The following is a 24,264-nucleotide window of genomic DNA, read 5'->3' as shown; positions in this document are numbered from 1 at the left end:
TACAGGAAGAGGCTGGCTCAAAGGGGAAGGTGCGACTGGAGCTTCTGGAAGGGAGGCCCTCCTTGGGGGTGGCTCATGCGTTTGCCTGTTCACAGCCAAGGCGGGACACAGTGTAAAAGCCAATTCAGCCTTAAAATGATTTAAATTATGTCACATTAATTGATTCAAAATTTGAGTTAAATCCCTGTGAGGGAGCAATTGAAAATAACGAGGTGAGCCTTATCAGGCAGTGGTGCGGACATCCTGCCAGGGGTCCCAGGATGGGGGTTAGGAAGGCGCTTGTGGGTTGCCCCGGAGGAGAGGCTGGGGGTTGCATGGTTTTTCGGGTCTCCAGGGGTGCGGCTGCTGGCTGTACGGTGAGTTTCAGAGGGCGGGGGCATTTCCCACAGCCCACCTTCTAGGTCCCGAGAAGAGAGGGGGAGTGGAACGGCTAGTTTGGAGCCCTCCGTGGGGCTGCGGGGCGGCTGGCCCCGGCCAGGTTCCCTCATCCGGCCTTCCTGAGCTCAGACCTCTTTAAGCAAAAGGAAGGCGGGGAAGGAGAAGAAAAAGTGTGTTGGCCGGAGCAGGAGATGAAAGTGAAGATTAGCAAAGCTGAGATTGCCTGGTGCCGGGAAGCTGGGGAAGTCTTAACTCGCTGCTTTCCGCAACATCGCCTGGAGCTGACTGCAGATGACCCACTTACTTGTGTTGGTTTCAGTACTGTTCCACATTTCGTCACTACGCGTTGCTGCCCAGTTATCTCTCATTGTGTCTTACACAGGCTGAAACGTTAACTCGGGAACGATGATCAGAAAGCGTGGGGATCCAAGAGAACCAACAGCAAAAATAGCATCCTCCTAGAGTAGCTTGGGTAAGAAAATAGACTTAAGATGTTACTGTGCAAATCTGTAGGTATCATTCCTGTAGGATTAAGTGTGCAGTGGAGTACTGTAAGTCAGAATCGTGGAACGGAGATAAAGTTAATAACGGAAGGGCCATGGACTGTCTAGAGTTGTAGATTAACCCCCTGGTGAGGGAGGTTCACTCATGCTAGGTAAGAGCTCTACCGCTTAGCTACATCCCCAGTGGGGGTTTTTTTGTTGTTGTTGTTTGGTTTGGGGTTTTTCGTTTGCTTGTATGTTTTCTCTCGTTGCTGAGGCAAAATACCCGGTACTCAAAGTTAAAGGGGAAGGGTTTTATTTAGCTCACAGTCGTAGAGATTTCAGTCCATGATTGGCTGACTCCAAGGCAGGGATGGTAAACAGGCGTGGAAGAGCAGAAACAACAGGGCATGCACAAGGTAGCAAGGGAAAACAGTTCATGGCAGCAAAAGACAGAAAAAAGCAACAAGGAACCTTAAGAGTGTCTTTCTGCCCCTTTCATGTTATTCAGGCTACTTAGGTCAGGTGGCACTCATGCCCTTAATCCTAGTGCCCTTGGATTTAGCCCCATCAATCTAGATTCAGCTACCTCTAAGATAGCCTATGACCACATGAGGCTTTGGGGGGACATCTAGACACAAACCATGGTTGGTTGGTTTGGGGTTTTTTGTTGTTGTTGTTGTTTTTTGTTTTTGTTTGTTTGAGGCATGGTCTGGCAAAGTTGCCCAACCTAGCTTCAAACTTGTGATCCTCCCAACTTAGCCTCCTGAATAACTGAGATTACAAATGTGCACCACTACACCTGGCTAGTTGTACTTTCGTAAGTAAATGGTCCATAGTTCTCATCATAATGTATATGTATACCTTCAAATAATAATCAGTGTGGACTATTAGCAGAAAACAGTTGTTTTGCATAAATTCCCTTAGGATAAAGGTGAATTGCTTGCTTTGGTAAATGGTTACAGTATTTTTTTGTACATGGGCTCAAAGCCTCCCTTTTGATCTGTTTAATAGTCAGGAGTTTCTCAGTTATGGCCATCTACAACTATAATACTTGCACCTTTATGGTTGGAGAAAGAATTCATTCAACAAATGTTATGTGCAGGGCTCAATGGTAGGTTTTGAGAATACAACTGTGCACAGAGTACATATGTTCCCTGCCCTCTAGAACTTTATAGAAACAGTAAGAAATATTTTAAGAGAAATAACTTTTAACTGAACTTTGGAATTAAACATTTTCTTTTCCCAACTCTTCATAGTAACAGCAGTACTAACAATACCTGAAATAAATGCTTTCGTGATGCATATATTTAACAGATATCAAACTAAACAAATTTGCTGATCGATTGTACTACAAACTACAAGTAAAATACTAGGGACTATGTTCCTGCATGTAATTATTTTATGTATATGTAGATACACGCATATTACTAATGTGCTGAATGTTAGCAGAGCTTCTCTTACACTTATCATAGTTTTATTATTCTTTTACCACAGTGGGATATTTCTTATATCACTTGGAAACCTCTGCTTTAATTGATAATCTTCGGATACTAGCCTGAGTTTATTCTTCACCACTCCATCCTTGAATGAAGTGTTTAAAGCTTTTTAAACATGAATATAATTTCTTTATATTCATGAACATTAGTCACTTGTCAGTGGGACAAAGTACATGATATACACAACTTAAAGGAGGAAAGATTTATTATGGCTCATGGTTTCAGAGGTTTTAGTCCATGGTTAACTGGCTCCAAGACAGAAACATCATAGTGGAGGGGCATGACAGTGGCAAGCTGCTCACATGACAGCCAAAAGCAGAAAAGGAGAGCAGGCAGAAAGCCAGAGCAAGAGACATGCCCTCCAAGAGCATGCCTCCAGTGAACCATTCCCTCCAGCTGAACCACACTTCGTAGTAGCCCATTTAGTTATTAATCATCAGTGTGTTGATCCATTGATGAGGTTAATGCCCTTCTGATCAAAACACCTTTTGAAAACCCTACCTCTGAGCACATGAGGGGAAATTTTAATTTGTAACATCCAGCTGGCTTGCTGTAACTTACATAGCAAACATTCTATTCTACCTGTTTTTTAGACATCTTTTCCTTGAACTAACCATTACCTTGTTAAAGTCTTTTTTGCTCTCGCTCACCTCATTAGAGATGTTGAAAATTTTTTGATTGTCTTTTCTATGACTGATTTCTAGAAGATTTTACATACCAAGCATAAATATAACTAGGAACATCCTAATATCAAGCTGTGTCTGTTGTTTTCTACCTCTGTATAAAAAGTATGGACTAAAACACATTTTAAAAATTTCATGTAACCTAGGTTGTTTGAAATGGACACAAAAGGTAAGACCCATACATAAAATATTGGTATGTACTGCTCATTATCTCGCATTTGCTTTTTCCAGGAAGAGGATGAGTGGTACTCGGCCCAAAATGGAAGTGTGTCCTTATTGTAAGAAGTCATTTAAACGATTAAAATCCCACTTGCCATACTGTAAGATGATAGGACCAACCATACCTACTGATCAAAAAATCTCTCAGTCAAAGCCATCTACCCATCCGCATACTAAAAAAGTAAAGGAGCTGATCAGAGACTTAACTGAAACCAGAGGGAAAGAGTTTAAGACAAAAAGTGAGGAAAGAAATGCCAAATTGAGATGGGACAAACCAGGACAAACAATTGCTTCCTGTCCACAACTAGATGTTGGCTTGGAAAGAGCAAGTAATACAAAGGCAGATAAAGACATCAAGGACCAAAATCAGCTCACCTTCAAAATGTTAAAACACACTGAACCAGTTACTTTCCAAGGAGTAACTAAAGCTCAGTTTTATGCATCAAATGACAATTCTAAAAGAGAACTTGCTAAAGATGTGCCTGCATCAGAGGAAAGTAAGTGTAATCCTTCGGAAACAGAAGCATTGTTACTGGCTGGCTCAGTGGAACCTTCTTTGTTGAATCAGGATAGAAAATATTCCTCACCTGTACCTTATGATGTACAAGCCACATCTGTAAGTTTGAAACTGGACACAGTTGACCCCCAAAGACAGGGGCTTACTAGTGCTTACCGTCAGTCTCCAAGGAATCTCACTGATAAGGTTCAAAAATTAACAGTAGTATTGAGCAAGGAGAGAGATTCCAGAGGCAGAGGTCACCTTCCAGGAGTCCTCACTGGCATTGAAGATGCTAAGGCTCAAAAAAAGAACTCAGAATCACTCATGTTAGGCCTTCACATTACCCCTTTAGCTAAAATCCAGGTTGAGAATGAAGGAAAAAGACTTGCCGTTGGAGTAGAGGCTTGTGGGAGCAAAGGAAATGCAGAGAAAGGTATATTTGCAACAGAGATGCAGAAGTGGGATTCTGTGAGGGGTGGCTCTAAGAACTGCAGCTCTGGTGATTCAGCCACAGAAGAGAAATCAAGAGAAGAAGGTCCACTTTTACATGTGTTCACTCCACGGGAGGCAGCTTACAGTGAGTTTCTTCCTGTATCGCAGTCAAATAATCAAAGTCCTCCCTATCTGGCTGTGGAATCTCTTCAAGAAGAGAAAGCACAATTCTGCAGTCATAATCAAGTCCCTGATGTGAAGTTATTAGGGGAAAGTAAGGAACAAGCATCTCTGGAGTACAGATCTGGCTGTCAGCCCCAGGCTTTGCATACTAGATGCCAGCAGTCTATGTATTCTGCCCAGCATCACCTTTCTCAAAGCACCTTCATTAATCATCTTGGTGCCACAGTCGGAAAGACCCTTCCTAGCTCCTTTGGGCTGGAGTGGTTTCCAGAGCTTTATTCTGGTTATCTTGGACTAGGAGTGTTGGCGGGGAAGCCTCATTATTGGAACTCAATGGCCCAGAAGCCTCAGCTAACTGGTCCTCCGTGGGGACGTCTCTCACGAGGTAAAGCTCAGTCTCGGGCCATCCAGCCCATCCACAATGCTTCGTACCTTTGGAATATGGGTCAAAATAATAATATTTTCATTCACTTAGCTTATTTTCATGTAGGCATTATGAAAGGCCACTAGACTTATAATTGTGAAAACATTACTTCTTGCTCCTGGGATCAGTACTTGGGGTTTAGTAGATGGGTATTCAAATTGAATAGACTTAAAGGACAAAGACTTCAAGATTCAATCAGGACCAGATTAGATAGGAAATAGGTTCCAGGTTTATGATAAAATACAGCATCTAGAAATTTAGAGTAGCAAAGAAGGTACAAGCAGAAGCTATTTGTGGTGGTGGATAGGACAGGGTTAAAACTGGCCAGGTAAGAAAGATCATCAAGACAGGTGGAATTGGAGCCTGAGGAGATAAACCAGTAAAGGTCAAGGACCAGAAATACAGAAATAGAGCATGTGGCAAAAAGGGTGTAGAAATCTGCACTGGAAGGACTAGGCCACAGAAATTAGGGACTCAAGAACAGAGCCAGAGATTAAGCCTTGAGACATGAAAGATTGGGTAAGAAGAACTTGGAGAGACTGAGCATTGAAACTGATCTCAGTTGTTGGTCTGTCTCTTCAGAAGTTTCTGTGCTCCTAGCAGATAGCTAAAATAAACGAATGAAAGAAGACCGAGGCCCAAGTAGGAGCCAGAAAGTTCCTGATAGGCATTTAAAGTACAGTAAGCTCACTTTTTTCTGCTGAATGTTATCTTTAGTTACTGAATTACCTCTCTATAATACATAAAGTTTAGTCATTTTGCTCACTAGTGAGCTTGGTGGGGAGATTTCACTTTTTTAAGAAAACTAGGGACGTAAAGTAGCACTTTTTCTCTCCTGTAGTGGTCATTGTTGCTTTCAAGCTTACTTTGACAAGATACCTATGAAAACTCAGAACTGGTTTGCTCCTGAAAAACTGATCTTACTTCTTCCTAGAGGGAAAAGTTTTTCCCTTTCTGGTATATTTTGCAAATGATCACATTCTCTAAGCCCCTTTTGTCTGTTCTCAAAAGCATTTTCCCCTTTTTAATTTTTCTATCCTGACTCTCAGCCCAGTACTGGGAATTGAACCTAGAGCCTTGGTGCTGAGCTACAACCCAACCTGTTTTTATTTTTTATTTTAAGATATGATCTTGCTATGTTGCCCAGGCTGGGCCCAAATTTGGCAGTCCTCCTGCCTCAACTACTCTGGAATCACAAATTCAGGGCCAGTCCAGGCAACTTAGACATTGTCTTAAGCTAAACTAAAAAATTTTAAAGGGCTGGTGATGTGGGTCAGTAATAGAGCACTTGCCTGGCATATATGAGGCCCTGTCTTTAATCCCTAGTACCTCATCCAAAAGGATTTCTTTGGTATTGTAATTATCCATTTCTTCTTCCTTTTTTTTTCCCTTTGTTTGATTTTTGTTTGGTGCTAGGAATTGGACCTAGGGCTTCTTGTATGCTAAGCATGCAGTCTGCCACTGTGCTACACACCCCCATCCACTGCAGTTATTCTTTTCCAGTGGTTTTCAACATGGATGCATATTAAGGAAAGAGTATTGATAGCTAAAGCTACGTTTTCTTCAACTCCCTCAGTAGATACAGGTTTACCACACATGAGCCTAACATCTAGAGTGTTTTTTGCAAAGTTGTAGTCTCCAGGTCAAGGTTCTCCACGTGAAACACAGACTTGGTTATTGTAACATTTGTGTTGCTGTGCAGTTTTCAGAGTGCGTCCATCTCTGTTTTGCAAATAATAAAACAGGCAGAGAGAGTATAAGTGACTTGTCCAGGGTCATGTTGCCAGTAAGTGGTAGAATTGTGAGTAGAGCCTAGTCTCCTGGGGCCTAGCTCGACCATTTTCAACTAAACCAGACTGTAGAAAGTACATTGTAGGGCCAGGGATTTAGCTCAGTGGTTCCACCGCCTGCCTCGCAAGCTAAGGACCCAAGTTCGATCCCCGGTACCAAAAAAAAAGAAAGTACATTGTAATGGGAAACAGGTGTTTGTTACAGGGCCCTACTTGAGTTTTTCAGTTGCTTACCCACATGCTAATTTTTTTTTTTGGTACTGGGGATTGAACTCTGGACCTTGCGCTTGCAAGGCAGGGGGCGGAACCGCTGAGCTGAATCCCCGGCCCCACACATACTAATTGCATGATAAATCTTTCTAGCAAATAGAAGGACTGCTTTATTTTCTGTTCTTTTATAGTGCTAAGAAGTATCCTTGATACATCCACTTTTTATTTTGTCCATTGTATAGTCTTTGATTTAATACTTATGAAAGCCCTGAGGGGATACTACTGCCTCACACTCCTGTATAAGAGGAACCTGAGCCTCAGACACCTGAAGTGACTTGTTCACATTCATGTAGTAAGTGACAGTCAAGATTCAAATCCAGGCCCAGCTGACTCTTCTGTGATCTTTAAATTCTACCTGTGGAGTAGTGGTCAGTATCTTATTTGATATGTAATTTCAATTCATTTCACTTTAATGGATCCCAAGATGACAGTAATAAGTGATACAGTAGCTTATAACATCAAATCACCAGTTTCATGCAATAGAATATGGGGGACAAATAGAATTTTTCCTTCAACAAGAATTAACTCCTAAATAGGGACTAGAAACTACTTTGTTCTTTCATTGCTTATAGTCTGTACCTAGTATTGAGATTAGATTGGTACTCTGTATCAGTCAGGTCTGGTCATCATAGGGTCTCTGCCTCCATTAACTGAGAAGGCACTGGAAGTTGGATCTAGAATTAATGTTCAGACTTTAGTGCTACTAATGAATGGACAAAAGATGCTAGAGAGAGAGACCCTACAACAGTGGTGGTGAACGTATGGCATGCATGCCGTAGCAGGATATTTCTATCATTGAAAGCTCTAAAATGTTTGCCATCACTGCCCTAGAATATCAGTTAAGGTCAAGATGTAGACCCTTGGCTGATCAAGGATCAAGGGCCACCTAAAGCCATAATAATTGAAAGGTAGTGTCCTTATCTCCTCAGAAATCTGTGATTTCACTAGGAAATGACTACCCCTAGAGAATATAGATTAAAATTGAACTTTTGTGGAGTCTTAGGCAGAAGAGAATGAGCTGTGCCCTCCCTTGCTTAGACCAGATTTTATAGGTCATTTGCCTTCCTCCTCTCAGGAAGCCAGCTCATTCTTTCAATGCTTAAAAACAGGACCGGTGGGCACTAGTCATTGAGTTTACTGTCAGGCTTACTTAGGTATTTTCAGGTCATTTTTATACTAGCCTTGGCAGATTGGTGTTATCTCCTCTTAGAGATGAGGGCCTTGAGTTTCAGAGAGGAAAAATCACTTCCTGACATCAATTTCAGTTAGCAGCACCTCACATTACCTGTTAGTTATTGCCTTGCTTGTCCAAGAAGGGATTCATTTCTTGGACTATGGGCTTCAGGTGTTTCCTACATCCCAGGAGCTTGTCCTCATCCATCAGGGCAACTTAAGTGAAATGAGTCCAGCCCACCAAATGAGATGGCTCCCAGGCTGTAAGAGATTATCTTTTCTGTTTGTTTGTTTTTTGAAACAATCTCACCATGTAGTCCAGGCTAGCCTCAAACTCATGATCTTCCTACCTCAGCCTCCTGAGTGCTGGCACAAAAGACTCTCTTGACATTTGGATGAAACTGTAGAGCCAAAAGCTGTCCTCCTTTTAAAAGGGGATGGGGTTATGTTTTAGTAGCCAAAAATAATAGGAAGTGCCAAAGCAGACCAGTGAGGAGGCCACTGAGGCTGAGTTTAAGCAACCAAGAATAAGAACTTAAGCTGAGAGTGATGGCATAGGGTTGTGATTCCAGCACCCTGGTAGGCTGAGGCAGGAGGATTGCAAGTTCAAGCCCAGCTTGGGCAATTTAGTGACCTAGTAAGACCTTGTCTCAAAATTTTTAAAAAGTTGGGGATGTAGCTCAGTGTGAATGCCCCGGATTCAATCCCCAGTATGGCAAAACAACAAGAAAATGAGAGTCAAAATTTACGTATCAAAAGATTCAGTGTTTTTAGGGCCAGGGATTTAGCTCAGTGGCTCTCCGCCTGTCTGGAAAGCTCAAGGTCCCAAGTTTGATCCCTGGTACCAAAAAGAAAAAAAGATTCAATGTTTTTAGCAGTAGAAGTTGGCATTCATTGTGCAAGTGAAGTCTGTCAGAACCCCCATAGCTTTGAGACATTCAGGGCTAAAAGTTGTCAGAGCCTTTGCAGAATTCTAGGTGCTTACTTCAGCTTCTGAGACTCAAAATTTAAGAGATCTATGTCCTTGCTTTCCAAATCTGGGCAATTAATTTCAATCTCCCCAAATTTATTTATTGTTTTTATGGTGCATTTTAAAGATTCCAAGGCATCCCTCAGAGGCTGATTCCAGAGATAGGTCCAGGAATTACTTTTCAGATAGTCCCTAGATGCTTCTGAAGAGCAGCTGCATTTGAGAAGACTAATAGGGGGATGACTTTGAAGCAGGCACCTCAGGCCCAGCAGGGGATGTTCCCAAACAAATAGGGGAGAGAAAGGGTGGTTTGAAACAGACCTGGTTCATCGAACTGCAGAAAGCAAAACTTGGCTGATGACCTTACCCAAAGATAAAGTGAGAAACTGGAAGGGTCAAGACTTTTTTAACAGTCTAGGAAATAGCTCAATAAAAACTATTCCTTTGATGCTCAAATGAGATTTCTGTCAATAGGGTAGCCATAGAGAAGGGGCTCCTTCTAGTTACAATTAAGAGTGAGCAGGTTTATGACAAGCCTGGACTAAGCCCACTGCCAGCCAGGGATTCTGGGAAGAGAATGCTTTAGATCACAGAGCACAGCTTCAGGTGTCAGCCAAAATAGAAACACGAGTTTTGTACAGCAGGGGAAGGGGGAGTCAGGTTGCACATCTGGGATTCAGACTACACAGGAGGGACACGAGAAAGTTTAGGGATGTAGAGGTTGCACGAGAATGGAATTGTATCAGAGAATGGAGCCATTGTGTGGAGGTTTAACCTCCGGAGTAGAGTTCACGATATGAGGACTTTGATACTGGCAGGTGAAAACAAGGCAGTGTCCAGGAGATGAGGCAGCAGAGGGTAGGCAATGATGGTATCAGCAGTCCTGGGCGCACAGTGGGAACCTAGGCAGGCTGTAAGGGACATAGCCCAGAACCAGTGTGCCTGGGTGGCAGGCAAGGAAAACATGGAAATGGCTACTTCAGGCCTATGGGAACCTCTGCCCTGCTTCTTGTATGATCCTAGGTCGGGCCCTGACCTGGTGTCATTCGCGTAAGTTTACCTGAACCTGTAAGTGGGAATTAAAAAACCCCGCTGACTTAAGAAAGATGACAAGTTCAAGGAGCCATAAGGTTCCTGACACTGCTGATAAGGTAGTTTCACAGTCGCAGGTTTCATGAGTTACTTGTTTAACTGTTAAGAGGCCAACCTTCACCTTTCAAGAGCTGATCTATGTAATGTTTTGGAAATCAGCACAGTTCATTGTTATGTAATATAATGATCGTTTGGTTAGTGTTTTTACAGCCACAGAAACTTTTATCACACCTGCTGAACATGTCAACAGTAATGGCTTAAGTTATTGTTTTTTCCAACAAGCCAAACCAAGACCAGAGAACCATTGATAATAGAGCTTACTTGCTTGTCATCAAAGGTTGAAAAAAATCAGAGATGGGCCCAGGGATTTAGCTCGGTTCCACTGCCTGTCTCACAAGCACAAGGTCCCGAGTTAGATTCCCGGTACCAAAAAAAAAGAAAATAATCAGGGAGATTAGTTTTACCCCCTTTTAGAGATGAGGAACCAGAGTCCCCCAGTCCCAAAAGCAAACATAAAAGTGAATTCACATCCCCCTCTGCCCCCCCCAGTACTGGGGATTGAATTCAGGGCCTTTGGACTGAGCTATATCTCCCAGCTCTTTTACATTTTTTACTTTGAGCCTGGCAAGCGCAAGGTTCTGAGTTTGATCCCCAGTAGCCAAAGGAAAAAAAATCTTTTTTTTTTTTTTTTTTACTTTGAGACACAGGGCATTACTAAATTGTTTGGGCTGCACTTGAACTTGACATTCTCTTCCCTTAGTCTCCAAAATGCTGGGCTTAACAGGTGAACACCCGTCACACTTGGCTAAGAATTTCATTTCAGACTTGGGTTCCATCAACAAGATAACTCATTCTTTCTATATGCAAATATTCTTTTTTGATACTGGGGATCGAACTCGGATCCTTGCACTTGTGCAGCAGGGGGTGAAACCGCTGAGCTAAATCCCCAGCCCTCTATATGCAAATTTTCTAATTTTTTTTTTTTAATTTCAAATCTAGAAGACTGGTGCCAAGCATTTCAGATGAAGGGTACTCAGCCTGAAGTGAAAGTCATGCTTTTTGCCAAAATGTTTCGCAGCTGGTAGAACTTATGTGTAATTCATTTGGTTAAGCATGTGCACACAGATCAGATGATCTGAACAGTGTATTCATTAATCAGAAATAAATACCGGGTCCTGGTTGCCAAGGGCTCCCTCAGTCTCACTGTCAACACTTAGTTAAAGTTCAGTGTAGAGATCGTAATCCCCGTTTAGAATATACTTTTCTTGAAGCTTAGCAATAGGAAGCGTCCTTACTGAATGTTGGGGAAGGAGGTGAATTTATGTGAACTATCACAGTGACCACTGTTTGGAACCTTAGTTCCTTTGGTGGAAAGAAGCTTGACTGACCTAAGGATTTGGGAACCCCCAACCAGGCTTACAACCTCCAGTGTCCCTCTAGTGAGGCTCTTGGAAGCTGTGCAGAAAGGTGAGGCTGGAGTTACTGACAGTTGGGTCCTGTTGCTGGCTCCAGGCATTTGGAGAACCTTCTCTTACCATAGGCTGTTAAAAGTGAGGAGAAGGAAAAGAGAAGAATAATGGTTGTTGTCTTCTGTTTGTTTTCATTTTGTAGTTGAGCATAATTAAAAGCACCAAAGCCAATATAGCAGCATCTACCATTTGTTGGGCAACTTTTCATTTTTAAGCCCCACCCCTGCCTGTCCCGCCACCTGCCCATGTTGATCATGCCTCCCAAAGCCAGGAGGATGCTAAACCTCAGTTTAACCAATTGAATTCATCTACCCCTCTAAAGATTTTTAACTCACCTCCCAAATTCAAGAATAAGTAATTTGAATTTGTTAAAAGTCTTCTTGATTCTAGCCTCTTCATCACGTAAAATATACCTCTCGAGTGTGTGCGTATATTCTCTGAGTTAGAATCCCATCACCCAAGCTACGTGGGATAACTTCAGGAACGCAGATGATGGCTACATTCTGGGTCACTGTAACAATGAGACACATTTCCTTTTGGACAGGCTGGATCCGGTGCAGCACCACCCTGAAGAAGAGTGGAGTTGGTAGCATCACAATGCTCTTTACCGGATACTTCACCCTGTGCTGTAGCTGGAGCTTCAGGCATCTGAGTAAGCCTTTCTACATTTTTAGCCTAAATTACAGGTCACATCCCATTACAGGGACTCCAAGGGATTCTCCGAATGGCTTTTCTTATTAGTTCTGCAATGTCTGACATGACCTAGTGAATGAACTATTACCTGGGGCTCTGGGAGTTTTATTAGAGGTTTTGTTCATAATAGGCTTTAGAAGATTTGACTGGAATTTACATAATTGCTCTTGTCCTCTATTTTATATTATCACTGGTGACAGTGATACTGAACAGCTTTGTACCACAAGAGGAGGAACAGAACACTGCTGTCATTCATTAATGTGCTCAGACTTACAGCTGCCTTAATCTGCTTCTGACAGTTAAAGCAAACACCCTTCTGATTCCAAGATTCAGCTTGCACTAGGTCTTAACCAGAAGGAAAATGCCTGAATTTAATGTTTTAGTTTAAGATAATGTTTAAGTATCATATTATAAAAACAGATCTTAATTTTTTTAAAAGTAGTTTATAGGAAGCTATCAAAAAATTCCAGTGTTTTCCTTTTTTTTTTTTAATATTTTCCTTTTTGCAGAGCTAGAGATCAAACCCAGGACCTCTGCACTGAGTTACATCCCTAGTGCTTTTTTTATTTTTTTATTTTGAGACAGGGTCTTGCCAAGTTGTTCAGGCTAGACTGAAACTTGAAATCCTCCTGCCTCGGCCTCCCAGGGTACTGGGATTACAGGCCTGTGCCACCCTGCCTGGCTTTCCACAGTTTAGAAAGAAAACATTTGGACACTCTAAGATGAAAACTTTCAGTGCAAAAGGGTAGTATAGCCTTGAAGAGTAAAGGCCAAAATAATTCATAAACTGGATAAGTCTTTTTTTAAAAAAATCAAGATTGGAGCCAGATGTGGTGACGCATGGCTGTAATCCCAGCACTCGGGAGGCTGAGGCATGAGCTTTACTGCAAGTTCAAGGCCAGCCTAGGCTACATAGTGAGTTCAAGGCCAGCCTGAACTACATAGTGAAACCCTGTCTCAAAAAACAAATGGGGCCGGGGATTTAGCTCAGTGGCACCATGTCTGCCTTGCAGACACAAGGTCCTGAGTTCAATCCCCAGTACTGGAAAAAAAAAAATAGAAAAAAAGACAGAGGGCTAAAAAACAAACAAACAAAAAGATTAGCTATTTTTGGTTAGAATCATGCTAGGTGAATAGGAGGGCAGATCACCCAGCAGGAATGGGGTCCCACCAACCCCTGTGTCCTGAGTTGTAAGGCCTAGCCGCCCACCAGCTCTTGTGTAAGACACCTAGCCTTTGGTGAAATTGGAGTCGATACATGAATGGAGAGTCCCAAAAGCAAGAGTCATTTCTTCCAGAGAAAAGGGCTTCCCTTAGGATACCACTCCAAAAGGGATTATTTACTGATAGTTGGTATTTTTAAGTAGATGTTTGATAGACATAGTGCCGGGGATTTAGCTGAGTGGTTCTGCCACCTGCCTTGCAAGCGCAAGGTCCCGAGTTTGATCTCTGGTACCAAAAAAAAAAAAAAGAAAGAAACAGTGACATTGTATTTTTCACATCTCTAATTTGAAGCTGAAGTGAAACAGAAACTTCTTGTGCCCAAGACTATTTCTCAGTTTATAAAACAAGAATATACTAGTTGAGGAGGAGGGGCTTCAGCCCTAGAGTGCCTGCCTAGCGTGCCTGAGGCCCCGGGTTCAATCCTTAGCACCACCAGGGGAAAAAAATTTGCCAGATGTTGACAGTTTCTTAGATAGTTCCCCCAAATCAATAAATGTATAAGGAAGGGATCTGTAGGGGCAAAAGGTAGAAACAGTCAGTAAAAGTGGCCACTTGGATCCTTACATTGGTCTCTGTCCAAAGAGCTGCATCGCTGGCATAAGTAATACTGACCCGGACGCCATATAAGTAAAGCTCTGGACCCACAAGGGCAGCATGGCGGAGACAGCAGCAGTGCCCGTTGAGTACATTTGTACTGGGACAAAGCAAGGGTGTGCAAAAAATAAGCACTGGCATCTAAAACAGTTACATAGAAAGTAAATTTTTTATTAAGGTGAACAGATCTGAGTCTGTGTGGGTGTTTCTTTGGCCTGCTCTCAAAAATGACTAATAGTTACTGGAAAACAACAGGTTTGTTTAATCTACAATTGTTATTCAAGCTTAGGTATGAAGATGATAAATGTCCCATTTAAACTAAGAAACTGTTTCTCAACTTTCATGGAAAACTAGTAACTTTAAGCCTTTAAATTTTAATCTTTCTCCTGAGCTGGGTGTGGTGGCACATGCCTGCAATCCCAGCCCTTGGGGAACTGAGGCAGGAGGATCACTGTGAGTTTGAGGCCAGCTTGGGCTACATAGTGAATTAAGGCCAGAAAAAAAAGTTTTTTTAAATCTTTCTCCCTAAAATTTTAAATCTTAATCTGCAATCAAGTTTAAAGCTTTCTCCCTAAAATTGTTCTCTAAATGTGGTGTTTTACCATTGGTCTATACAAGATACTAGATTTCATACATACTGTGACAGGATAGTACCCAAATTGGCAGAATATGAGCTTACACAAGGCCTTTCCCCTTGCCCTTACGCAGATACTGACAGATGTTAGCAATGAAAGCAGACTGAGGGGCAGGTGGCAGAGGGGAGAAACCCTTAAAAACATTCCTACACATGTTTTTCTACACTGATTAAAATGAAGTGGCACACCAAGCAGAATGTTAAGGTGCCTTAGGTCTTCAGTGAGCATAATAGTGGGCATGTGGTTTATCATCTCTTCCTGGGAACTTCAGAAACCCACCCCATCCCTTCTCTTGAATGTTCCTGAATGACTGAGGAATTCCTCCCAGTTTCTCAGGGCTGGTTTGGGATGATGGGTTTTCTGGGCCTCTTCTGTCTATCAAAGTACTCATTATCTTTCAGATTTTTTGACCTTGGCCTTGGCTCCCCAGAGAGTAACATGGACACTTGAGAGAAAGCTTTGAGAAGCTTTTGCTAGGCACCGTAGATGGAAAGCAGTTTCTCCAAACCCATTTCCAACAAGGATTGGTTATCACCCTCACACAGGCACATGTACTGTGTCTCTGTCAACTTATTCTCATGCCAGAACAACACAGGTCAGCCCCGCCTCCTTCAGAACCACAAGGAAGCAGGCTAAGGCCAATGTGTATTGTGCATTGCTGCTTTCTGTCTTCTTTGAACTTGGATTCTGGGTCAGCTACATCTCTCTCTCCTAGTCCCAGTCCCCTGGCCTCCCTAAGTAGCCCTAGTGGGAGCAAGTGAAATCTGCAACAAATTCTCATGGTTAGGGAAAAGGTATTCAGAAGTATCCCCTTGTAAGCTGGAATTCTTCCTATGGAAAAATGAAGGAAAGAATAGTACATTTAGTTGTTTTAGTTCTACTAAGAACTTCATTGGTACTCAAAAAATAATCTTTTTGTTTTTGAAAGGACTTCATGACCATTTTCTGTAAAGTGCTCTGTCACACACTCACAGACACACACACACACACACGCGCGCGCGCGCACACCTACCCAGTAGGGATTGAGGCTAGGCCCTTTGCACTGGGCTGCATCCCCAGCACCTTTTTAGATTTTTGAGATAGTCTTGCTGGTTGGCTAAGTTGTGAACTTCCTGCCTCTGCTTTCCAGAAGCTGGGGTTATAGGAGTATCCCACCAGCCTGGCTGGGTGCCTCCCTTGAAATGAGACACATAGGGTTTCTCCCCATACCTCCCCATCTGTCTTCAAGGTCAGAAGCTCTCAGGGTAGAAGCTCAGTGAGAATGACCTCTTGACGACGTCAGTCCTTCCCGGTCCCCTCAGCAAGGGTCAGCAGATGACTGCAGCCCACAGGCCATACCCCGCCCCCTGCCTGTCGCAGATAAAGTCTTGGAAGAACACATCTCCTTATTCAGTGCGGTGTGGTCTGTGATTTCCACACCACAGCAGCGGAGTTGAGTAGTTGGAACTGAGCCAGTGCCCCAGAAAGTGAGACACTGACTCTGGCCCTTTACAGAGAAGGTGTGCTGGCCCCTGCCCTGGAGGAATGTGCTGTCTCCATGTGTCATGCGCTAGAGTGAGGAAGACAGCTAGGCGTCGCTGCTCTAAAACAGTCAGGTAGAAGCCTTTCTTGACTTGTCCTGTCCACTCTAGTATATTAGTGCTTTGTGTTGGCCCGGAACCACCCGTAACGTGTAAGTGCAGAGGTAGCACAAAGGGGTAGCTTGTGCCCCCCCATTAACCTAGCTGGATGTGGTGGTGCACACCTGTAACCCCAACACTCAGGAGGCTGAGGCAGGAGGACTGCCACAGGTTCAGGCAAGGCCAGCCTATATTATATAGTGAGATCCTGTCTCAAAAAAAAAACTGAAAAAAATCAGAATGCTAAAACATAATAGAAAACTTTAATCGCAGTAAATATTCTGTACCCCTGAAAATTTGTTACTTGAAGAAAACGACTACTTAATGATCCACCAGTCCTAAAGAGATATCATATTGCCAAGTTTAAGACAAAGGTGAGAGTTTAAGAAGAGGGAGTTTGGGGCCAGGCTTGTGTAATCCCAGCTACTCAGGAGGCTGAGACAAAGGGGAAATCATAAGTTCAGGGCCAGCCTGGGCAACTTATTGAGACCCTGTCTCAAAAAGGGATGGGTGGGGATATAGCTCAGTCCTCTGAGTTCAATCCCTAGTGACCCCCCTCCCCAGGCATGAGGAAGCACACCTGTTCTCTCCAGTTTGCAATGAGGGTATAAGCTCGCCTCATGAAAGAACATTTTTTCGTCAGTGCAAGCCTCCCACCAAGCCACTTGCATAGCCATCACAGTCCTGTACCGGGTCTGGCAGATGAACGGCTTCATCCAGAAAGCCCAATTTCTTCTCTACACTGGAGTGGTAACAAGTGACAGGAGTGCTGCCTGCAGAAGCCAGTGTGCCTCAGGTGGTGAGGCAGTGCAGTTGCTCTTCATGAAGTTGAGGGAAAAGAAGAATGCCTTTAACATAATTTGCCTTTTAAACAATCTTCTTAATTTTCTCTCAAAATCTGTTCTCTCCCTTCTGTGGCATTGGCGGGAGCTTCTTTGGGTAAGCGGCAATGCTAAGATTTTGCTTGCAGGGCGGCAGCTTGAACTCCTCCTGGGCAAGTCTTCCAGCAGTCTGCCTAGAAATTCAGCATGAGACTCCCTGCCAGCAATCCAGGCCACCCTCCCATCATCATGTAGAAGAGTTCTGACATCTTCGTCCTCGACAAGACTGCTGTTAAAAGTTGGAAATATTCTAGGAGGCTGAGACAGGAGCATTACAAGTTTGAGCCCAGACTGGGTAACTTAGCAAGACCCTGTCCCAAAATTTGCAGAATGGTTGAGGATGTAGCTCACTGTGAAGGCCATGGGTTCAGTCCTCAAGACTGCAGAGAGAGAAATAAAGGAAGAGGGCATGCCTTACTTAGCCTCCAGCCAAACTCACATGTGACTGGATAAACCCTATGCTGCCTAGTTTTGCTTAATCCTGAGTAATGCTCGAAATACAGAGATTGCAAGGAGAGTGTTTTTCTAAACCTTAAAATACTCAGCTGTTAGGGCCACAGTGCATACCTGTAATCCCAGCTGCTTGGGAAGCTGAGATGGAGTGATTACAAGTTCAAGGCCAGCGTGGGCAACTTAGTAAGACCTTGTCTCAAGGTAACATTTTAAAAAGGGTGAGGATATAGGTCAGCTGTAGAGCACATGCTTAATATGTATGAGGCCTACGATTTCCATCTCTACCAAAAAAAGAAAATGAAAAATCATTTTGTTATATTATCCACAGATATTCTCTACTTTATGGAAAAACTATACATTATTATTGTCACTGTTCATAATAAAAGTATTTTTAAAAATAAATATACTCTCCGAGCTGATGATTTGTCTCTTCTAAACCTCACCTGTGAAGTGGTGTGTGTGTCCCTGGGGCAGGTCACCTAGCTCCCGAGATGTGCCTTTTTCTGGACTGAAAATTGGGTGGACTCGCACCCACCTTGAGAGACTTGACGCATCTTTTCATTCCACGCTGCTATTCTGCATCCAGGACAAGCAGCGGCCCCACTGCCATGCACACTGGTGTCCAGCTCACATTGGGCTCTCGTGTGCCAGTGCTCCGCCAGGTGTGTGCCTTCTCATATCATCCGTGCCACATATCATCCTGTGGCCAGGGGCTCAGGTTCCAGAATGAAGCGTGCGTTGGAGGAGGTTAAGTACTTTACCTACATAGGGTGCTGTTGGCACATGGCAGCCCAGGATGGTTTTGAGTGGCATTAGGCCCCCAAGTCTGACTCTGGGTCTGCATCTTTTCACAGGGCCTTACCCCTGACCTTAAGCCTGCCAAAGGTACACACTCATCCTGCCTTACGCCTCCTATCTCCATTCCCAAAATCAATTTAGCCACCACCCTCCTTTCCCGGTGGACTAAATGACATTGGGGTTTGATTTAGCAGCAGTGGCATAGTTCACATTAAACATTCCCTATTGCTATCTTACCTCTGGATAAGCATTTTTTGGTACCATCGAGTGTCCCATGATTCCCCATATAAGGCACAGAATATATTCTCACATTTAAGTAAGCCATACAGGGAAGTAGCTGTTGTGCCAAAGAAGCCATTTGGTTTACTTGCCAGTCTATAGCAGCACTTGAGGCTGAATGTACCGGATCTGCTGCATGTGACGGGAGCCAGCTTGAGGCGCATGGAGCCAAGCAGTGGTGTATTTACCACCCACTTGGGCTTTTACTTTCAATGCACTTTGCCCCCCAGTCTGATGGCTAACTCTTTCCTCCCATAGTCAGTCTCCCTCTGATCCTGTGGTATCTTCAGTGGCTTGTTCACCTGCTGCCTCTGTACCTCAGTCTAGTTAAGCTGCCAGTGTGCCTTCTTGGAAACATTGCAAACAATCTCATGGTGTGGCCGCTGGGTACCTTCACTAGGAGAGCTTACAGTTCCCCAGACCACAGGTTAGTTTTTGGTAACTCGCACCAGTTGAGTAGGCCTATTTTTCAACACTACAAGAGCAAATGTTAATGGCATGACTACAAAAGAAAAATCCTAAATTGTCTAGGGAACTATAGGAGATAGGTGGCTTTCTGAAGAATTTAATGGTTCCACTCATAAATGAAGGTTATTTTCGGCCTAAAAAGACCTCGAGATTCAAGCCCAACCTTAGAGTTGCAGAGAACAAGGAAGGCCCTGGGCTCTCAAAAGCCCAGAAAGGGGCCGGGGATTGAGCTCAGTGGTTCCAGCACCTGCCTCGAAAGCACAAGGTTCGGAGTTTGATCCCCAGTACCAAAAAACAAAACAAAAGCCCAGAAAGTCAAATGCACAAGAAAGCTTTAGCTGTAGTCCTCATTATTCTTTTGCAGAATAGATAAATCAAAGCTCAGAAGAATTTAGTCTGTCTCATGAAGGTATAAAATACGGTCTTTTTTTCTTCCTGATAAATCAGAAGGTAGCAAAAAAAGGAAACCAGGCACTACATTTCCTTCTTTACTAAACTACCCCCAAGCTGTAATCTTAAGCAGTTATACTCTGAATGACTTAGAAAATTGATAAGCAGCAAATAGCAAGAAGATGTTTGAGTTATTAGCTTTTTAACCACTGAGCAGTCCAGTTAAATATAGGATGACCAAAAGTTGCATATTTTTGTTAATTTTTTAAAAACAATATAACAGGAAATATAACAACAATTTTATCAAATTTCAGAACAAGAGTTGATGTTGAAATGACACCTGCCCAGGTGACACTGGGGATAGTACATAAACATACTGCCCAAGCAATGCTTGGGGTAAACTGAAGTGGCTGAGGAAAGTCTTGTGTGGCAGAAGATGTTGCCAGGTTTAGGTTGTTGAGATTCCATGTTGTGATATTTTGCCACCAATAGATATCCCCTTGTTAATTCATATTTTCTCCCCTACCCCTTCTTCATAATACTGAGGAGCCCTACTACTGAGCTACATCCCAGCTCTTTTATTTTGAGACAGGTCTCTAAATTGTCCAAGTTGACCTCAAACTTGTGGCCACTGGGATTACAGATGTGCACCACTGAGCCCAGATGCCCTCATTCTGTCTCCATTCATACATATTCCTGTAGCCTGATACAACTTGCTTCCTGCTGCACAGAGGTCCGCATTAATTTTGCCCTGTCTGCTTCCCTCGCCTGTAATACAGGCCCTGCTCTTGAGCTCGAGCCTCAGGGGGAGAACGGGTGTTCCTGGGCCTTATCTGATGGTGGAGAAGAAGATGGTCTGTCAGGGAGGGGGGCTTCTGAATTTCTGCAGGAGGAGCTGAATCCCACGGCCTGTTGACAAGCTGCAGATAAAGTCACAAGGAGGCACCCGCAGAGACCCCTGTGTAAGTGTGGCAGTTACATGGAGGCCGGGTTCCCGGTCACACCTGCAGTCTCAGACCAGGTCTCCAAATGCCATTTTAATTGCTAGGAACACACACACACACACACACACAACCCTTTGATAAAAGAAATGAGCTCATAGCCTGGTGTGGTGCTAATACACCTATAGTCCCAGCTACTTGGGGGCATGAGGCAGGAGAATCACAAGTTCAAGGCCAGCCTATGCAACATAGGCTGAATCTCAAACTGAAAAATAGGGCTGAGGATGTAGCTCAGCCTAGGTTCAATCCCCAGTGCTGGGGGGAAATTTTTTTTAAATGGGCTGATAAATTCCCCCAGAGTTATCACTGACAGGCTACATCTCATTTTCTATCCAATGCCTCACTGAGAATCCGGTGCTACCTTCCTTCCCCCAAACTCTCAGTAGCTTTCTTGAGCTACACTTTTATTTGACCTCTGTCAAACTTAAATGAAATTCTAACATCAGTTTCCTAGACCATGGGTCAGCAAACTTAGTAGAAGACCAAATAGTAAACATTTCAGACTGCAGGTCACCAGCTATCTGTCAGTATACGCTCCTGAACAGCCATTGGCAATGTGTAAACGGTCATAGTGCATCTTCTGTTTCTGTAACAGAACACCAAGACTGGGTGATTTATAAAGAAATGAAGTTTGTTTATCTCATACTTCTAGAGGCTGAAGTCCAAGATTGGATGGCTATGTTGGCTTCACTTCTGGTGAGGGCCTCAAGCTGCGCCATGCATGGTGGAAAAACAAAAGGCAAGGTGCATGCAATGAAAGGTCCGATGGTGAAAAAGAGGAAGCCAAATACACTATGACAAGCTGCTCTCACAAAAGAAGAGCTGGATCCCAAGAAAGCATTAATCTATTCCACTGCCATGATCCAGGAACCTCCCACTGGGCCCCACCTTCAGCACTGCCACACTGAGGAACTGAACCCTTCACATGAGTTTTGGTGGGGACAAACCATATTTAAACCATCTCAGGTGGCATGTAAATGATGCTCATGACCGCTCCAATAATAATCTTACAAGCCTGGCAATGATAATTTTCCCATGTCACAAAACATTGTGATCCCTCCCCCCAGTATTTCGAGGTGTTTTGTTTTGTTTTGGTACCGGGGATCAAACTCGGGACCTTGTGCTTGCAAGGCAGGCGGCAGAACCCCTGAGCTAAATCCCCGGCCTTGGTTTGGTTTTTGACACAATGTTCACTAACTTGCCAGGACTTGCCTTGAACTCATGATCTCCCTGCTTAGCCCTCCCAAGTGCTGGGACTACAGGTGTGCACCACCATGCCTACCTCCCCTCAATATTTAAAAAAGAATTCTTGGGCTGGGGATTTAGCTCAGTGGTTCTTGCGCCTGCCTCGCAGGCAAGTGGAAGGTCCTGAGTTCGATCCCCAGAACCAAAAAAACAACAACAAAAAAAGAATTCTTACCTCTTGGCTATAGAATGAGAAGCAGTGGGCTGGATTTGGCGTGCAGGCCACAGTTTGCTGACTCTTGACATAGGTTCTTGCTGATGCTTGCTATTAATATTCTGGAGGATATGTGGTTTCTTAGGGATCAGACACATTTCTGGATCAGAGTGGCCTTGATTTAGATAGACATCTGAGCTGAACCTTTTTTTTTTTGAGACGGGGTCTCCCTTGAAGTTAAGGCTAACCCTGAACTCGTATGTAGCCCAGGCTGGCCTCAAATTCACAGCTATCATCATCAGTGCTGGGATTATAGGTGTGCACCACCACTCCTGGCTAGACAGTCCTCTTTTGTGTCTTCATGAGGTATGATCATATATATGGTGAATGCTACTGCCAAGTGCCATCCGATTCAGGCCATTGAAACAGCCACCATAGCACAACTAAAGACACTCAAAAAACAGGACTTCCAGAATGGCTTAAGAAAACAGCAAGGAATGATGGGATATGTGTGCTTGACTTGAATAAAGGGAAGTATTTTGAGGGGGATTAATGACAATGTGTCTTTTTTAAAAATTAATTTTATTGGGGTGGGGATTTAGCTCAGTGGTTTCACCACCTGCTGCACAAGTGCAAGGACCCGAGTTCGATCCCTGGTACCAAAAAAAAATTCAGGGCCGGGGATTTAGCTCAGTGGTTCCAGTGCCTGCCTCGAAAGTGCAAGGTCCCAAGTTCGATCCCCGGTATCAAAAAAAAAAAACAACACACACAAAAAAATCCATTTTATTGGTACATTTTAGGTATGCAATATAATGACATTCATCATTGGAGATGAATTGGAGATTTGTACCTTTACATAACATATCTTGATTCTTATATTTTTCCCCTTCCCCTGCCCTCCCTTCAACCCCTGCACCTCTCTCCATTTACAAGGACTTTGTTTCCATGTTTTCATGTTCTCATATTAATTCCATTCCCTTCTTTCCTTTCCCCTCCCCCTCCCAATTCCCCTTCCCCTTTGCCCCTTTTCTCCCCATCTCACATTATCTATTATACGTTTCAGTCCTTATTTACACTTTCAGTTTCTCACACTAGAGAAACTATTCGGTATTTACACATGTGCGTCCTATTTATTTCACTTAAGGGTATGGCCTCAATGTGCATCCATTTAGCTATAAATGTCTCTAATTTCTCATTCTTTATGGCTAAGTGGCACTCCATTTTATAAAAAAACAAAACAAAACCCACATTTTCTTTATCCAGTCTCCAGTTGATGGGCAACGGGGCTATTTCCAAGTTTTAACTATACTCTGGTTTCTCTTCAGATCGTATAAATCTTTCGCCTTTTACGAAGTTTTAGCTATTACAAACTGTGTTGCTATGAACATGGGTGCACATATATCACTGTGGTATGATTCTTTTAATTCTTTTGGGAAGATCCCCAGCAGGGGAATAGCTGGGTCAAATGGGACCTCTAGCCCTAGTTCTTTGAGGTATCTCCTCCATACTGATTGCCACAGTGGCTGCACCAGTCTGCACTCCCTCCAGCAGTGGAGAAGGGATCCTTTTTCCCCACAGGCCATGACCGTGTGTCTTTACAGTAATACATATTTAAAAATTTAAGCATTCTTGCTAGGGATTTAGCTCAGTGGTTCCGGTGCCTGCCTCACAAGCGCAAGGTCCCAAGTTTGATCCCCGGTACCAAAAAAAAAACCAGTTGACAGTTTAAAAATTTAAGCGTTCTGGGCTGGGGATGTAGTTCAGTGGCTGTGTACCTGCCTGGCAAGTGCAAGGTCCTAAGTTTGATTCCTAGAACCAAAAATAAATAATAAAGAAATAGACAAACATTTACTGTATTTTTTAATTATACATACGTGCACACTTGTCTTTACCTCTGCCTCTCCAGTGGAATTGAACTTGCCCCTCATACATAAACCACAGACCTTTCTTCTGCTCAGCAGCCTTTTGAAGACAGCAAGATATTTCTAATCCTTTTTGCAGTCTAAGAAGTATGGATCCCAACAAGATCTGCTAAGCAGGGCACGAGAGTGAATGTGCACATTTGAAGGGGGCTCAAGACCACATGTACAAGAAGGAGCCCCAGAACCCAGGGTGTTTAGAGAACACCAGGGAGGAAGGAGCAAGAACACCTGAGAAGATGCCTGGCACTGACTGGAGACGCTGCCCTCTCTTCTTCTTCACGGTGAAAACCTACATTGCTTCCAAAGCCAAGGTGGGGGTCCTTTTGGTGGAAATGCCAGTAGCAG

At 43.5% G+C, this 24,264-nt stretch overlaps 1 protein-coding gene across 5 annotated transcripts; it reads left to right on the top strand.

Annotated features, from left to right (window-relative positions):
* Positions 1-23: 23 nt before the first annotated feature.
* Mtnap1 (mitochondrial nucleoid associated protein 1) lies at positions 24-24,264 on the top strand. Of its 5 annotated transcripts, none has more exons than XM_013078169.3 (5): positions 24-212; positions 761-850; positions 3,274-4,760; positions 12,108-12,215; positions 17,299-18,064. In XM_013078169.3, the coding sequence occupies exons 3-5, from the start codon at positions 3,281-3,283 to the stop codon at positions 17,358-17,360; spliced, it is 1,650 nt and encodes a 549-aa protein (XP_012933623.2). In that variant the 5' UTR covers positions 24-212; positions 761-850; positions 3,274-3,280; the 3' UTR covers positions 17,361-18,064. The 5 variants fall into 5 exon arrangements, with proteins under 5 accessions (XP_012933623.2, XP_021096656.2, XP_012933622.2 ...); XM_021240997.2 differs by lacking the exons at positions 24-212; positions 17,299-18,064 and adding exons at positions 237-356; positions 23,999-24,264; XM_013078168.3 differs by lacking the exon at positions 24-212 and adding an exon at positions 237-356.

This window comes from Heterocephalus glaber, unplaced genomic scaffold (genome assembly GCF_053883595.1).
Source record: "Heterocephalus glaber isolate CG9 unplaced genomic scaffold, H.glaber_assembly_v1.0 deba00000937, whole genome shotgun sequence".
Classification (NCBI taxonomy): Eukaryota; Metazoa; Chordata; class Mammalia; order Rodentia; family Bathyergidae; genus Heterocephalus; species Heterocephalus glaber.
Note: the sequence above shows the minus strand (reverse complement) of the source record. Positions and strands in the feature narration are given on the sequence as shown.

Coding starts and splice junctions, on each gene's coding strand:
- Mtnap1 (XM_013078169.3), top strand. CDS start 3,281: ATGAGTGGTACTCGGCCCAAAATGGAAGTGTGTCCTTATTGTAAGAAG. Junction 4,761..12,107: donor GTGGGGACGTCTCTCACGAG/GTAAAGCTCAGT, acceptor CCTTTTGGACAG/GCTGGATCCGGTGCAGCACC. Junction 12,216..17,298: donor CTGGAGCTTCAGGCATCTGA/GTAAGCCTTTCT, acceptor TTTTGCTTGCAG/GGCGGCAGCTTGAACTCCTC.